The sequence below is a fragment of the Lagopus muta genome, chromosome 8 (genome assembly GCF_023343835.1).
Source record: "Lagopus muta isolate bLagMut1 chromosome 8, bLagMut1 primary, whole genome shotgun sequence".
Classification (NCBI taxonomy): Eukaryota; Metazoa; Chordata; class Aves; order Galliformes; family Phasianidae; genus Lagopus; species Lagopus muta.
The window spans coordinates 31900101-31916093 of record NC_064440.1 but is presented as its reverse complement, the minus strand read 5'-3'; the positions used below and the strand labels follow the sequence as shown (position 1 = coordinate 31916093).

Here is a 15993-nt window from a genome sequence, read left to right as displayed (position 1 = left end):
TGCTATCTACTGTAGTAGCAGAGGGAAATAACTGCTGGAAGTTACCAAAACTGCTTAAGTGATGACAGCTTGTTCTCCTGGAACTTATACAACACCAGTCATCCTGGGTAATCATTATTTCCAAGCCAGTCCAATACTATTTCAGGATGAATAGATTTATCATCACTATGCATGTGATGATTCTCCTATCTTACATCCCTGAGTTACACATAATATGCCTGCACCACTTCTGCTCTCATGAATATAATGGGAAAGGTGAAAAGCTCACGTTGTTACCTTTGGCTGGGCAACATGCCCACCTCAGCCTGAGGTGCAGACATGCTGGAGAGATGGCTGGAGAACCTCCTCCTCCCAATGGCACCCATAAGGTATGCTTCCTGTTCACTTACCACACTGGGCATGCTCAAGGAGTCATCTAGAAAGAAAGATAATAAAAAGAAAAAAGAACACGAAAGGAAAGAAAACAACTCCCAAAAACACCACCTCTACATTTACACTGGTCAAATGATAATAGGATGCCAGTGGTGTGCCCAGCACTTACTTACCACGATCCTAAATCTGCAATTCTGAATATTTCCATTGGATTTTACAATCATGGTTCAGAAAGACACAGGTATAAAACCCTGCAGGATGAGGAACACAGCGTACACGGGGCAGGGATTTATGTCTGCTTTCAGGAAAATGTGTTTTGAGAATTCTGTTTCCTTAAAGCTTAATCCTGTGATCAAAAAATTGTTCAGTCAATTTCTGTCATAAATGTTGTAACTGGCCATGTTACAGTATGAATAAATGGCTGCTACCAGTACAGCAAAGCACTGTTACAAAAGATAAAACACATAACAAAGCAAAACGCAGGGCTGACAGCCTTTAACACCCCTTGGGACATGCATTTTAAATGTCACCAAAAAATTGGATAAATTGACTCAAGCACATCATACTGCAGCTGAGCTATGCAGACAGTTGGACTGCATTCAGGGCTGCTTGAGATTTTCAGTGCTGTTTCAAATTACATAAAGTATCTGGAAAGAAAGGACTCTGCTGTGGTTTTTACCACAACAACTTCTAATGATAAATAAACAAAACACAGGGGAGGTTTGGTGTCCTTTTTCCTTTTCTTTTTGACCTTGTCCAATTTTGATTTATTGAAATATTATATGGCAGCATTAAGCCAAAGCAGAGCTGAGGTAACAGCGCCACAAGAAACAGGAAGATAGCCCTCCCCATTCCACAAAGCAGCTCACAACTATTTGGAGGCTGATAAGTGTTTGTCACAGTGTGTAACAGAGCAATGTATGGGCAGCACAATGGTATCCACACAGGTGGATTGTGCAATGGTTAGTAACGAGCCCAGCCAAAATAAAATTGGGCTGTGCCTGAGAAGTTTCAGTCTAAGTGCTCTTTCTCCAAAGGCAATTCTGCTGTAACTGCACTGGCCTGTTTTGTTTTGTTTTCAGCCTTTTTTTTCCTTTTGCTTAACATCTTTTGGGAAAAATCAGCAGTCCTCAAATAAAAAAGCAAAGTGCTTGAGTTCCAAGGCATTATGGCAACCAACCGCTGTGGCACCAGAAGACAACATCCCTGCTAAAGAAGGGGGAAGCTCAAGCCTGACGACATAGAAGCAGATTTTTCTACCCTGGTTTTCAATCATGGACAACTCAGAAGCAGATGGACAGCTCAGAGAAGCAGAGAGAAGGAGAAATTCCAAGAATAACACGAAACTCAGCTGAAATGACAAAGCCACACTGAGGTCATTGCAAATCACTCCCCAAAAGATTCACCATTCCATTCCTTTTAAACAGACACCAGAAAGCCTGGCAGCCTTAGAGCCTTCCAGCTGCCCAAAACAGAGATATCAGGCTTTTGTTGTCAGAAGGTTTAACACTTAATTTCCTCTTTGTGAATCAAGTGACACAAGCACACAAACAGTCTACCCTGCAGAGCCACAGCTGGATTCCATGCAGCACAAGGACAACATATCCCATGTCAGAGCATCTGGACACAAGTGATGAGGCAAAAGCACTCAGCAACTACACAGCCAGCCACCACCCCACAACCGTCACATCAAAGTCAGAGGGGTCTGATTGCTAAATGTCTTATCAGCAATGTGGGGACTGCACGTCAGCCTAGGTCTCAACACTAAAAGCCTGCCTCTGTGCCCTTCCTTTTCTCTACACAGAGCTCAGGAGGAAACGTGGAGGTATAGAATGACCCAAGCTCTAACATCATGGATGATGTAGCAACCACAACAGTTTCTTAGCCTCGTACACCCACATGCTTTTGTCCACACTAGGACAGCTGTCTTCCCCTCCCATCTGTCTTCTGTAACATTCAAGAAACCCTTTCAGAAATGAGAGCTTTGCTCCATTCAGTAGCCACATACTTTCTTCATCCTCCTCATCTGTACGGCTCAGTGTGTCCTGAGAGGCCTGCTGGGAAGGCTCGCTGTCCTGCTCCCAGACTGTGCCAGTGCCAGTGTTGGAACGGGACATGGTGGCCAGACTCAGGCGGTAAGCAGAGGTGGAGGTGCCCACGGTGCTTACAGATGTCTTCCCTTGGTAAGCTGCAAAAGTGAGAAAACCAAACCTAAGTCAGAGGTGGAACTGAAAATCAACAAACAACCATGCATTCATGTCACATCGGGCACCTGGCTCTGCTCCCACCAGTGCAACAGTGACTGGGCATAGGTAAAGCAGACACAGCTGCCCTGGCTCACCTCGTCTCTCCCAAGTCTTACTATGGTGTGCCTGTTTTTCTCTCATGCAGTCTGTTTTTCTCCTTCAACCTTACTGACATATTTTCTGGATCAGCTTCGACATTTAGGAACAAGGCAGATTACTGCCGAGAAAAAAAAAAGCTGGAGGCATTTTCTTTTAAATTTCTTTTCCTTTCTTTAGAACAAAGCATGTAAAATCTCTTGCTGTATGTAAGCAGTGGCTGCCATCTCGTGGCAGGAAGGGTGACTGTTACAGAAGCGTCCCCTTGTGGAAAGAGAGATGGAGAGATGTGTCCTTATGCTGTGAGCTCACAGGCAACAGTAAAGAAAATCAAAGCAAGATGAAGAGCAGAGCAGAGGAGACAGAACTGCTGCGGAACAATGGATATAAGTTTCTACATGACGGATATATGTTTCTACATGAGCTGCTCCAGATGTATAGAGATGAAGGTGAAGGCTTGCCGTGTTGTGTGATGGGGCTGTGCAGGCCAGCTGTGATGGAGAGACACCTGCTGAGAAATGGTCTTACTGGGAAAAAAATGGGCACAAAGTGCCTTTCACAGCTGCGCTGCCTTTGAGTGGCTGTCCAACAGCAAGGCTGGGCTGGGCATGGGGCCTAATTGAGGGACAAGCTGCCAAGGATTCAGAGTGGATTATCTCACCCTCCTCCCAGACAGTGGGCAGATACGCCACAGGTTAACTTTTGGGTGAGCCACCTGGATAGACCGGGCTGGCAGCCCCTTGGCTCTCCTCTCCTTACCGGATCCACTGTGCACTGCCTCCTTCAGGATTTTCAGCTCATTATTGAATTCTGCAATGAGGGAGCTCTTGCAGAGAGGCCGCGGTATGAACCGTCTCTCCAGCTGGTCAGCAATGTGTTGTCGTGCAGTCAGCTCCTCGTGGTTCTCGGCCGGCTGGGCCAGCAGCTAAGGCATGAACAACACGGTGACATATTAGTATTGGAGGGGAATGACGCCCAGGGAACTGGGACTGGTCTCCAGACCAGCACATGCCTGCAGCAAACTGCCTGCTTTGCTGGCACGAGGTTTTGACTGCAGCTATGAGAAGTTTCCACCTGTCTTTCAGGAACAACCTTGTGTTTGACTGAACAGACACAAAATCTCACTTACTAATGGTACGTGGAGATCAGGGCTTCCTTATGCTAAGCTCTACCCTAAGATTTTACACAGCTACAGCCTGCAATATGATTTATTCTGTCCAAATGGTGAGAAACAGAAGGCTAAATAAGGTGAGTGCCATGTGCCAGTCTAGCTGGTAAGCAGAGAAGAGCTGTGATTAGCTTAAGCCCTGACTGCCTCAGCCCAGCAGCTGTCTCTTCTTCCACATGAGCCCCATCAGAACCATCACCCCAGAGATGCAAAGCACAGAGGTGCTTCCTGGCTGTTAGCTGCACTGCCCAGCTCTTTTCAGAAGAGCATTTTCAGAAAATTTCTGCCAGCCAAGCCTGGGCTCAGAGCATCCATGCTACTTTTGAGTGTCTGTCACAAAACTACGTCCGGATGAAAACCCTCTTGGTGAAGCCCAGTAGTACTAAGTCTAGCTATCCTCTCTGTGGCTTCTTGGATCAGAGCTCCTATATGATTGGCATACTCTTTGTTTCTGTCTAGCAAAAAGCTTTGTGATTTAGTTTCAAAGGGTTCATGTGCTTACTAACACATCAATACTTCTGAAAAGTCACTCCCCATACATGAACATCCATTTCTCCCCGGCACGCTGTTACCTCAGTTCTCAGCAGGCTAATAAGGGATATCTTGCCTTCAGGGAGTGATCTGGCAGGAGCTAAAGCACCTGTTACCTTGCACTGGATGAAGGGCCGAAGGAGCACAAAGATAGGAATCCGTGTTCGCACGATAAAGTCGAGGAAGTCCCACAGGGCCAGCCCTCCCACCTTCCGCAGCGCCATCTCTTTGACTTGCAGGCTCAGCCAGTACCACTGGCTGTCCAGCTGGCGTTCAAAGCAAACAAGGATCACCTTCAAGGCTACAGGAAAACACACAACAGCAAAGGGCAATCAGAGATGTTATCGTGTCCAGTACAGTTACTGAGGGAGAAAAGGGGAAGGCCACAACGAGCACAAACCAGCACAAGCATGCATGCACTCACGTGAAACTGCACACCTACACACCTAAGAGTTATAAGTGTCTCTTCTGTCTGCAAACACTTCAGGTAGAGGAACAACTCTGTTAGAATAAAGGGCCTACAGCTCAGGACTGGCAGGCCCACTTTCGGTTTTACTAACAGGAAATTTTCCTACTTCACACCCAAGTTCCTCTGTGTTTTCTTGCTCCAGCTTTCTCTCTCCCTCCCTGCAGAGTTCTTCTAATGTAATTAGTTTATCTTCCTGGAATCCAGGTATTGTGAAAGCAACTCAGGAAGGGAACACAGCCTTGGCTGATCAGACAACTCAAAAATCTCCATCAAGCACAGCCATGTGAAGGGCCACCCTCAGAGCACAATAATCTCCAGGTTATTTACAGGGCAATGAAAAGAATCTTTCTTGTAGTGCATCTGTTTGAGCCACAGCCAAACAACAAAAAAAACTGTTTGGTAAACCAAGGGCCATAATTCACAAGAGCACTGCATTACAATTAGGGGATGAAGAGAGGAGATGAGGCTCAGAACAATATTCTATATTAAAGAGGACTGTGACCAACAGCTCACAGAAGAGACAAGGAATCTATCCCTTGGAACAAAGAGCAGGCCTGGTAGTGACCCACTGTACTATCTTTCCTGATGGGATGGTCAAGGCATCACACACCTGTATGCATGTTTTCTGGGACTGGGAGCTAAATCAGGGATGAACTGGCAGTTTTTCCATCAATGGCACCCCATACCTCAGATACGGGTTAACAAAGACCACAATACGTCTTTGGGTAAGAGTTCTCACAAAACCAGACACTGAAGCTGTGCAGAAGGAGGGCTCCCCATATAGTTCTGATAACCTAGACTGCAGCTGAAGCTCTGTTTCAATTATTTTTTCTTTCCTTTCACCTGAGGGTCATATGTGAGGCAAACGTTGTGTTCCCCTGCAACAGCGTACAGCGAGAAGGGGGAATATCAGTCAACAAGGACTGTGTGCACAGGACCAGCAGGCAGGCAGACTGCATCACGTTTTACCCCAGCTAACCTCAGACCAGTAAAAGTGTCACATGAGGGGATGGTAGGCAGGCTGACTTGCCTTTTGTGGCTATATCCTGGCAGTATGAAAACTGGGCGGCATCTATCTGTGCTGCAGTCTCCTCCACCTGCAGTGCAGACACCGCTCACGTTGCAATACTTCCCAGAGTTACTCCTGGCTTCATGCTCTGACATGGACCCCTATTTCAGGGCAAGATCTAAAGCAGCTCTAAGAGCTCAATTAGCTCCTGCCTGAGATGGTTTTCTTTGGTGTTACCTACAGTTTTGAATGCTCCATTTTATCTCTGTCTCTTCCCAGCTGTGAGCAGAAGCCATCACTCACCCAGGTAGGCAGCCTGGCTGGTGGACTCTGCGAGCCCTTCCCGCCGCAGGTCCTTCCCTGCATCCCCTGGGGTGGAACAGTGGGCAGGCGAGCTCTCCAGCATGAAGTTCTTGCTGCGGGACGTGCTGATGATGCGAGGTGGCAGAAGGATATTGATAACAGTCTGGAGCAGCAGTAGGACCTCAGGCTGCTCCAGCCAGGGGCTGTCTGAGATGCATTGGAAGGGGAAAGAGAGAGAGAGAAAGATCAGGCTACACCTCAAGGATGCCCAAAGATCCAGACCCTGCTCCGTTCCAAAATGTGAGGCAATCTCAATTGTCCCCTAAGCCACAACTTCGTCCCCCACACCTTGTTATGCTGTTTCTCCTCCTGCAAGCAAAGGCAAAGTTTATTTAACACCAACACCAATACGCACAAACACAGAGCTACACAGCACAACTAAATGTCCCATTCAGTGGTCTGATGATCTCATGTTCTTTTTTTCTCTCTCCCTTCCCTTTCTTCTTTGCTTTTCTTTGGGGATTTACCAGTGATCACCCTCTATAGAAGAAAGCAAGGAGCAGGACTTGTGCCAGACAAGTGGCATGGACTGGGCAGACGGCAATCCACAGGGGCAGGCAATTTCTGTGACCTCTGCTCCCCTTTGGCTTTTGCTACAACAGCCTTGTCTTGCCTTGCACTCCGGTTTCAAAAAGGGAGCATGTCTGTGAAAGACCTGACCCAAGGACCACGGCACAGCTGAAACAAAGAGGAGAAACAACTTCCCCCAGTGGAACTCTTTCCAGTCTCAGACCCAAAGGGCACTTAGCTGACACACTGTAAGTGACAGGAAAAAAACAAAGAAAGCAAACCAAAGAAAAGAAAACAAATCAATAAGTTTAAAAAAAAAAAAAAAAAGGAAAAAATCAACAGAGAGCAGGGAAAGTGCAAACATCAGTTGTCAGAAAAAGGGAGAAAAACTCCTTTTGTTAAATTAGTCAGACCTTTGCTTCCAGATCCTACTGTGAGCACAAATGGAATCAGTAGGTTTAAAAGCATTCCTTCCCTTCTTTCCTGATTGGTGAATGGGGAGACGACATGGCTTAGGGGGAAATCTTCTTTCAAAGCCTGTGCAGTAATAATAAGAAAGGATTAAACGATTTCATCAGCAGATAACTCACACAAGTTACTGTAGGGAATGGCGGTCCCCCAGGCACCCTGTTTACACAGCACAACAGGCAATGATGACCTGAATGAATTAGAAGCCCTGACATCAGCCAGGAGTAAAAGGATTTCACACAACAACCTAAGCATCACCTGCTCTTGTCATAACCAAGAGGTAAGCAGCTCAGATTCCTTACCCACAGACATTAACAATATCAGAGGCATACCACAGTAGCTGGCTGAGTGTTAGTTCCAAACTCAGTTCTGCTGCACATGGGACCAGAATTTGACCCTGATTACGGGGAATAACAAAAAATGAACAGAGGAAACAGCACAAATGATACTATCTAAATATTCCGCTGTTTGAACATGGAGGTTATTCCCAAACACATTTTTTGTTCTACCTCACTTTGCGCTGTTCTACCACCTTTCCTAACATAAAGAATGAACTCCTAAAAAATAAGCAAAATGCACATCTACTGAAACCTTAAATGAAAGATCCTTCATATTCTTTACACGAGGTAATACAAGTGACTGCTAGTAGAACCTCTGCTCACTTACATTTACAACTTCACAGTTGCTATAGTCCTAGCAGTGAAATGCAACTGAACTTTGTAACCTCTCAAATTTATAGATCTGGGCTGAGAAATTCCAGAGAATGCTTTTTGGTGGGATGTGAAGTATTTCTGTTTCATATCCTACTGGAAGCATTAGGAATACAGCTTCTCCTGTTTTCCTGCTGTTTGGTTTTCATTCCACTTAAAACCCATTAAAAGAAGGAGTGAACAGGGAGGAGAAGATCATAAAAATGGAAACTCCCAATCTGGTTTTAAAATGACTATTTTGGTATCTGTTTTTAAAAAAAGCTAAAAGATTTCAGAGAAGGTGACGGTGGCCCTTTTTTGCTTCTGATTAATGAACCATTACTCAGAGCTGGAAGAAATCTGTGCTCTGTGTGAGCTGGTATCAAAAAGTCCTTCTGTGCCTCGTGCTCTGAGAGACAGCACTATGTTTTCATCCCTCTAACCCTTCCCAAGCAGCCCCACTTCACAGAAATAGTTGCTGAAGTATCCAACTGGATGTGTCAATGCATATTTAAAAATGCAAGTTGGAGCTAAATTATGAAAAATTTGACTCTTCATTCTGTTGCTGCCACTGTCTCCACTCTATCTGATCTCACGCCAATGAGGAGGAGAAAGAGATACGAGGGCAGAAAGATTCTGTAGTTGTTGTGGCACTGTCGTGAGAAAGGAATAGTGATGAATTTCTCCAAAAGTACAGGATGGGTTTGTTATTTGCTACAAGGATGTTATTGAGTCAGCAGCTGAAAATCCTAAGTTGCCCTGCCTCTTCGAGCTGGCACACTGTGACCAACTCTTACCTCTCGGTTACGCACATGCACCCAACAAGAAAGGACATTGGGTTGCATGGACGTGACCCAGGCACATTTCCCCATGGCAGAAGACTTGTGCTAGCTTCTTAGATACTGCAGAGAATCCTAATATGCTTGTCAGAGCTCTAAACAGCATCAATCAGCCGAACTCCCTGGACGTGAATTTGCAGTGTTAAGCTGATGGATGCTTGCTGTGGAGCTGGCCCCAACAGGTCAATTTTGAGCTCAGTTCAAATCATCAAAAGGATGGGAGAATCTACGTGTTGCTTCTCTTTGATTTTTGGTGTATGTTCCACAGTTTTTGCCCAGCTTTTGCAGAAACAAAACAGAGCACCGATGAGTTGGTGTCTCAACCAGAAGCTAAAACACGCCTAGCCACAGGCCAGGGCAGACACACCTGTATCTGCAATGCTACAAGCCGGACAACAGCTGTGCTGAAGGGCAGAGGTGGCGAGAGATAAGGGCTGAGATGAAGAAGGGGTAATCCGTCAGCCACACTGGAGGGTCCTACCACTCCCATCACCTGCAATACAAACAGAGCACATCACCACAACTGACTGCTTACAGTTTAATCCATGCCATATCCTCCAACATCAGTGAAATGGAGGGGCCTTCCATTCGAGCACTGGGTTGGGGTGGCTCTAGGAGAACCAGCCATCCACAGTGGTCCTTGGGGGAGATGGGGCCAGCAAAGAGGAGTTCTAGCAGGGACAGGGAGGGGGGAAGAAGGAACCGGCAAGGGTGGGAGGAGTGCACAGGTAGCTCGGTACATTTACAAATGTACCCAGTACCAGCCCTGAATGACCAGCACTGGACTGGTGGAACAGTTTGAGTTGGAGGATACGTCATGTAACAACTGTAACAAATGAAATATGTCACCAAAGCAAGAAGTCTGCATTGAAACTGGATCTTTTTCCCTTCTCTTCTACTGGAAAAAAAATGTCCTAAGTCTGACCCAAGCCGGGTTTTGTACAATGTTCAGATTCCCCTCAAACACACTCTATTCCTATCGATTCTAAGTATGATTCATCTCACTTGACACAAGACTTCTAATATTGTCACCTGCATGTGACTTGGTTGTCTGCAACCCCGTGAAATATCACCACAAGAAAACAAGAGTTCAAGGGGAGAGTTATTTGAACTGTTTTGGATATTTTCCTCATACAAATTAAATCACAGGTCTGCATCTGCCCGTTTCTCTCCATGACTAGATAAATCTAGATGACAGAAACAGGCAGAAAACACTTTTACAAATCTGGCTTACGGAGAAAGGCAGTAACCAGTTTTCTTCCTGAAAACCAAAGGGCAATTTAGAATGGCAGAGCCCCTTATTTTTGTCACCATGGATTATCATTAAAGTATTTCCCCATTTTCCCAGCTAATCTCTTTTTGGCTTTGTGATGTAATTGATCTACACATGAATATCAGTATGCAGTCAGGGGTGCTCCCATAGCAGCCAAAGTTCTGACAGCTAATGGTAAGATCCTCTTAACACAAAGAATACATCTTTTCCTGGTACCTCTCTTTGACATTCCTAGCCAGCTGAATGTAAGCTCTATGACTGCACTTTAGCACTGCAGATCCTTCTGCTTTTTTTAGAGCACTGGCTCATTCCTAATGCACGCTCTTTAGAGAGCTTTCAGTTGTGATTCACTCCATATTGTCTGCTTATCAAACTACAAGTCCATTGTAAACTTGTATTCTAGATAATTCTGTAGCAGCTTCCCTGTGAAACCACTCCAATTAGCCTGAGTGTCCCGATTTGCAGTGCCTCTGAGTAGCCACCTCTGCATGAACAAGGAAGAAGTCTCATGGACTCTGTCAGCTTGGACTTCCATGTCCTTGCAGTTAAGAGTGCTGCAGAGGCTTGAAGGACAGGAGCCTTTGTAAACACCGATACTGCATCTTAACTAGTGATAACTGTTCTTAAATCTCCTCAGAGAGGCTTTCTGATACTGCTAGATAAAGTTCCAACATCTGTATTCTCAGAAGAAAATGTTATTAAACCCAACAACAATGACAATACTAGGGCCGCCTTTCCCCCTTATCTGTATTTTTTCCACATGAAATGTGAGCTCATGCATTTCTACAAATAGCTGGAGTTACATGGAAATCAAATGGAGACTTTGCTCCCACTGTAACAGCTGCAGAAACTACAATCTATTATTGAATGACTAAACAGGCTCTGTTTCTATCACCTCTGCTGTAACACACTTATGAGAAAAATGTCTACTGAGAGTGGGATCTGAACATTGTACCATGCAAACCTGTACTAGATCAAGCCAGGGACATTGCAAATAGAGGAGTGAATCCACCCATGTAAATCCTTCTAACTAGCCAGACACCTGATAGCCTCTGACAGAGCCACCAGGGTCCTTCCCCACTGGAGACGGTAGGTATCTCCAGGATCAGCCCCTCCCCACCTCTACCAGGTGTGTGCAGTCTCCACCACCCCACTCTCCAACTTGCAGCCCTCAACTCTCAGCTCAGTCTGGCAAAGGTAGATCTTCAAAGTGGTGCGTGGGGAGCAACGGAAAGAAATCACTTGACCACTGCTACTGGTCACTGTATCTCCCCATGCACCACTTCAAAAATGAACCTTGCTATCTCTAGTGTCACTTGCGAAGTCCCCTTGCGAGGGGTAAGGGGGACAGGTAAAATGACAGGAATGGGAATGGACTCTCATCTTCGGTGCAGAGAAGTCAACAGCAGACTGAGGTTTAGCAAAAGGTTCACAGGGTTGCCGCTTGGCTACTCACCAGATTGACACACACATTGATCAGAGACCTAAGGTGAGGCAGGAAGGATATGATTGGCTGCCTCTGAAGTGTCAAACAAACCCCTTCAATCAAATTGCTGGCAGGCTCCCACTCAACCTGGCGCCTGCAATACAACAGTAGGTGCTGTTAGCCGCTGGCCTCCTGCCCCCCACCAGACGCTCGCAAACATGGCGACCGACACACAGTGACGCCCACAGAGGAAACGTTTCAGACAGCAACGATGCCCGAGATGAGCACAAAGTGCACGACAGAGAGAAGGTTTTATCCACGCAGCTCAGGAAAGCACAGAGCACACTGAGTGTCTGAGAGACCAAAACGTAGCAGAGATTCTGCATTAGCGACAAAAAAAGCCCTGACAACAACAACGGTAGATAGGCTGTGATTCACTTTTCCCTGCGATGGGGGATGAAACAGACTCAGCAGACAGCTGTCTCAGGTGTGCCTGTGTGTGGGAAGACTTCTGCTGGGCCGTGATCCCAACTGAGAGTGACTCCTCCATCTCTTGTGGCTTTCCGATGTTCAATAAGCCTTGTCAGCTGTGAGTGTCCTCTGCAAACTACTCTGCCATCCAGTCTGAGAGAGTCACATTGACTCTCTGTACTTGAGCTGCCCAGCAGTGCAGACTTCACTGTCCTCACCCCACGTAGGACAACTGAGCAGCACCAAAGTCCTCTATTTCAGGAGTCCTTCTTCCCTGACAATTCGGTTTTCTTTAAAATAGCTTGTAGGACTCATGTCCTCTTGACAGGTTCTGAATGGCTCCCTCCAAACCGTAAGCAGATACATCAGAAATAACAACAAAGCGGTTCCCACCTTTGATCTCAGGGTCGGACTCTTCAGAGATGGTGTAGTTCTGAAGCCAGTATCTAACCGAGTACTTACTGGGATGGAAGGACAAGGCTTGAATAACCTGTTTGCTCAGGAATGAGCAATACCCTAGTCAAGTTTGCTCAGAAGACTTCCTACAGATGAAAGTAAGATGAAACGTTTGCTGTCTGAATTCTAAAGTATGCAAATATACACCTCATTTTTCAGCAACTACTGCTCCTAAACCTACTCTGGAACAGTAGTTTGCCTTTGTACACGTTCTTACACTACTCCCATCAGACTGTGGCTTTGGAGCGGGGTGCCCATGGGAGGCAGTATGCAAGATTCTGGTGTAAATATCCTAATGGAAGGCTTCTAGGGTCTGCCATCCAAACATGTGATTTCTTTTCCATCCCAAGAGGTTTCTTGCTTAAATGATGCTTAACAATAGTTAAATGTAGTTAATGCATCTGGTCAAGTGGCTTTGTTGTCTCTGTCCCTATGTATATGGAATAATAGTTTCATCTAAGCACAGGTTCAAGCACAGATGAGGGAATATGAGGAGAATTTTATTTTATAAGCATTCAATTCACTTAGACAAAAGGAAAGTTACTCAAGAACAAGCAAGACCCTTAAGCTGCCTTTTGAAGCAGAAGGAATTATGAGCAAGAACATAAAGAAATGGCAAGGCCTATCAAAGAATCAAACCATCAGGAAGGGGAAGCATCAATATCTCCAGCTCTAAACTCCCCACAAGGGCAGCAGTTTCTAAAACAAGATTGTTAGCCAAAGGGAAGTGACACGTAGGGATGCCAGAAAGAAGAAATCACCCTCTTATTATTTGCTCCATCTTAGTTGTATACACATGATTCCCACAAGGATCTGAAGTTTTGTGTCTAAATTCCAGATTCTGATGTTCTCTAATGTAATTTGGTTTCCCAGTTCGTATTGCTAACAAAACGAAGCAGTTGAGGACATTCATCCACAAGGTTAACTGAGACCAAGAGCTTTTTTCACTAAGATCATTGGAAAATCTGCACGGTTGAGGGATTTTACACAACCCAGACAACATATATATCACTGCCTATGAGGTGGAAATGTTCAATTTTCAATACTTCTGGAACTCAGCAAGGCCTGTACCACAGCACTACTTCATGAAGCACCAAGTTTTCACAAGTCACTGACTGGATTCAATTGCTGCAGTTCTGATCCCTTTATGAAGGCACACTGAGAAGCTACTGCATAGCTCCAGACTACTTTTATCTTTACAGAGAACATAAAGCATTTTTGTGAGAAGGTATTCTTGAAATACTCTTGTTAGAGTTCACTTAACTTTCTATTAAAGAAAAAAAAATTAATCTCCTTAACTCACAGCTAAAACAAAAAGATGGCAGATGGTACAAATCTGATGATGTATTTTGGAGAAAGAGAACATGAGATTTCTGTAAGTACTCTCTGTAGTTCTTGATTACCTGAAATTTCTTTTCTTTTTATCAGAAGCCACAACAAAAACGTCAACATAAATGCACACTTACAGAGGAAAAACCCCTCAGTTTCTAATGTAAAGGCTCACAGCAATACAACAGTTCTAGTTAGATGACATACCCACACTTCACGGCTTGCAACATCAGAAACGGACCCCAGAGGGTTTCCATTGTACCTGCTTACCTCAGAGTAGGCATCTTGTGAATTTTATTGAACATACGGTCCAATCTCTTTAAGATGAGGATAAGGGCAGGTCTCACCGCCTCAGCTGTCCAGTCAGTGATGGGTAACATCTCCATGATGTAGCGACGGAGACCTCGGCTCTCCATCGTCTGCGTGTCATAAGGTGCCAATTTCAGCAGGGAATGTGCAATTTCTGCCAATCTGAAACCAGAGCTTGTTAAGAGAGAAACCTGATACTCTACAGCTTGCATTTCTTCACACGTGCCCTTTTCAATGGGTCCAAAAAGACCTTTATGATTTCTTCAGACTAAATATTTCACTTTTAAATGGCTAAAGTTAGGTGAGATGAACCCTGTTATAAGTGAATAGCCTATTATTTGGTTTTCTGAAGACTCTGAGAAGGCATCTGACAGCCTTCAATGACCATGGCTGTCACATCATGTTCTGGTATATCTGCTGTCTAGCTAGAAAAGATTGTTTCCTTCAGCAGCTAAATCCTGTTAGTCGTTTAACTGACACTAGAAAATGAATTCATGCAAGAAAACGGATAACATTTCTTTTATTTAGGAACTACGATAAAGCAATTCTTGTTCCACCACAATAAGGCAGTCATTTCCAGCACTTTCCAGGAGACATGAGAACCAGAGCACAACTTGTCATCATCTGCAAATCAAACCCTTAGCTTCACTGCTGCAACCTCTGGCCTTGAAAGAATTTGTCTCTTGAAAATAATGAAGCTACTAAGGTGTTCTCTAACTGTTTCACTGAAGAACAGTTCTGTAACTGTTTCCTGTCAAGAAAGTATCCTTTCCAGAAAACAAACCAATAGCACCTTCTGTACACCTGCTTTCAAGTTTGTGAAACTCATCTTCTAAGAGAGGGACACAAAATTGCTGAAGAGCAACTAAGCCTAATCTATGTTGATTATGAAATAAATACAGAAATGAAGTTTCTACATTTCTGCTAACTAGCAAATACTTCCAAGTTGTACCCTTAGTACACCCAGATTGTTAGATGCAAATGTAAAACTAGGATGGTAATGTAATATGGAAAAAAAAATTAAACCCTTTATAACATGAAACAAAGAAAATTCATTCATCAGACGTGTATTTCTTGCTCCCACTGAAATCATTAAAAAGCCCAACACAACTATATCTAAGCAAAGATGAAATGTGGCCTGGGAACCTCACCTTTGTTTCCTAGCAAAAGATTAAAGTTCTTGACTCATACTGAGTCACAGAGTTTGTAATGCAATTAGTATTAATTCCTAATTCTTACATCCCTTGGAAAAAGATGGCATGGAAAAACATCCAGGTCCATCAGACCTTCAGTTTGTTTGCAGGTAAGCACTACACAGGAATGACGTGCATCTGCAGTAACAGGTATCTCCTGTTCAAAATTACCCTCTAAATTACTAAGTATTTGCCAGAGGGAAGGAAAGCAACGTTCAGTTAATAAGGAAATACACAAACCAACCAAAGGAACAGCCTCCCAGTTCCCCAGCAAATTTGGGCATTTGTTCAACAAGACCTAAATTAACACAAAACATACATCTCTAATTATGGCAGAATCTGCTAGATAAGGGGCTTTGCCATTTGTTTTCGGAGCACGAATATAAAAGGCAGGAATGTTTTTTCAAGGGTTTCCTTGGTCCAGAGGGCAGGAACAAAACAGGTTCCGTGCACTGCTAGCATTTGACTCCCTTCAGCTTGCTTCACAAGGCTTTTCTGGTGAAAAAGGTATAAAGATGAGGCAAAGGAACTTCCCCTGAAGATGACTGTACTATCAACAGAATCAGGTCCATTCTCTCTTGTCTCAATGCTTTTTTTGTTTTTTTTTCCCCTTTTAACTGGACAACACTTCTCAGTAGCGAATTACCCCTGTTTTGTGGTTACCATGAACAGCAAGCACAGAGTCAGCACAGAATGAGGTCCAAACTATTAGAAGCCTCCACTCAGCTCCTTCTAGGCCACAGTGCAACAAAACAATCTACAGTGAGCACCCAACC

The 15993-nt window shown here is 44.6% G+C and overlaps 1 protein-coding gene across 15 annotated transcripts in view; it reads right to left on the bottom strand.

The window, feature by feature from the left end:
* Positions 1-15993, bottom strand: part of UNC80 (unc-80 homolog, NALCN channel complex subunit) — a 120889-nt gene that overhangs the window by 13534 nt on the left and 91362 nt on the right. For all 15 annotated transcript variants that reach the window (XM_048952933.1, XM_048952938.1, XM_048952934.1 and 12 more), the window contains 9 exons: positions 13986-14186; positions 11490-11613; positions 9128-9253; positions 7178-7301; positions 6195-6401; positions 4530-4714; positions 3474-3639; positions 2381-2560; positions 277-415 (listed from right to left, as the gene is read on the bottom strand). In XM_048952933.1, the coding sequence (XP_048808890.1) occupies positions 277-415; positions 2381-2560; positions 3474-3639; positions 4530-4714; positions 6195-6401; positions 7178-7301; positions 9128-9253; positions 11490-11613; positions 13986-14186 (1452 nt within the window). The remainder of the gene's footprint in view (positions 1-276; positions 416-2380; positions 2561-3473; positions 3640-4529; positions 4715-6194; positions 6402-7177; positions 7302-9127; positions 9254-11489; positions 11614-13985; positions 14187-15993) is intronic.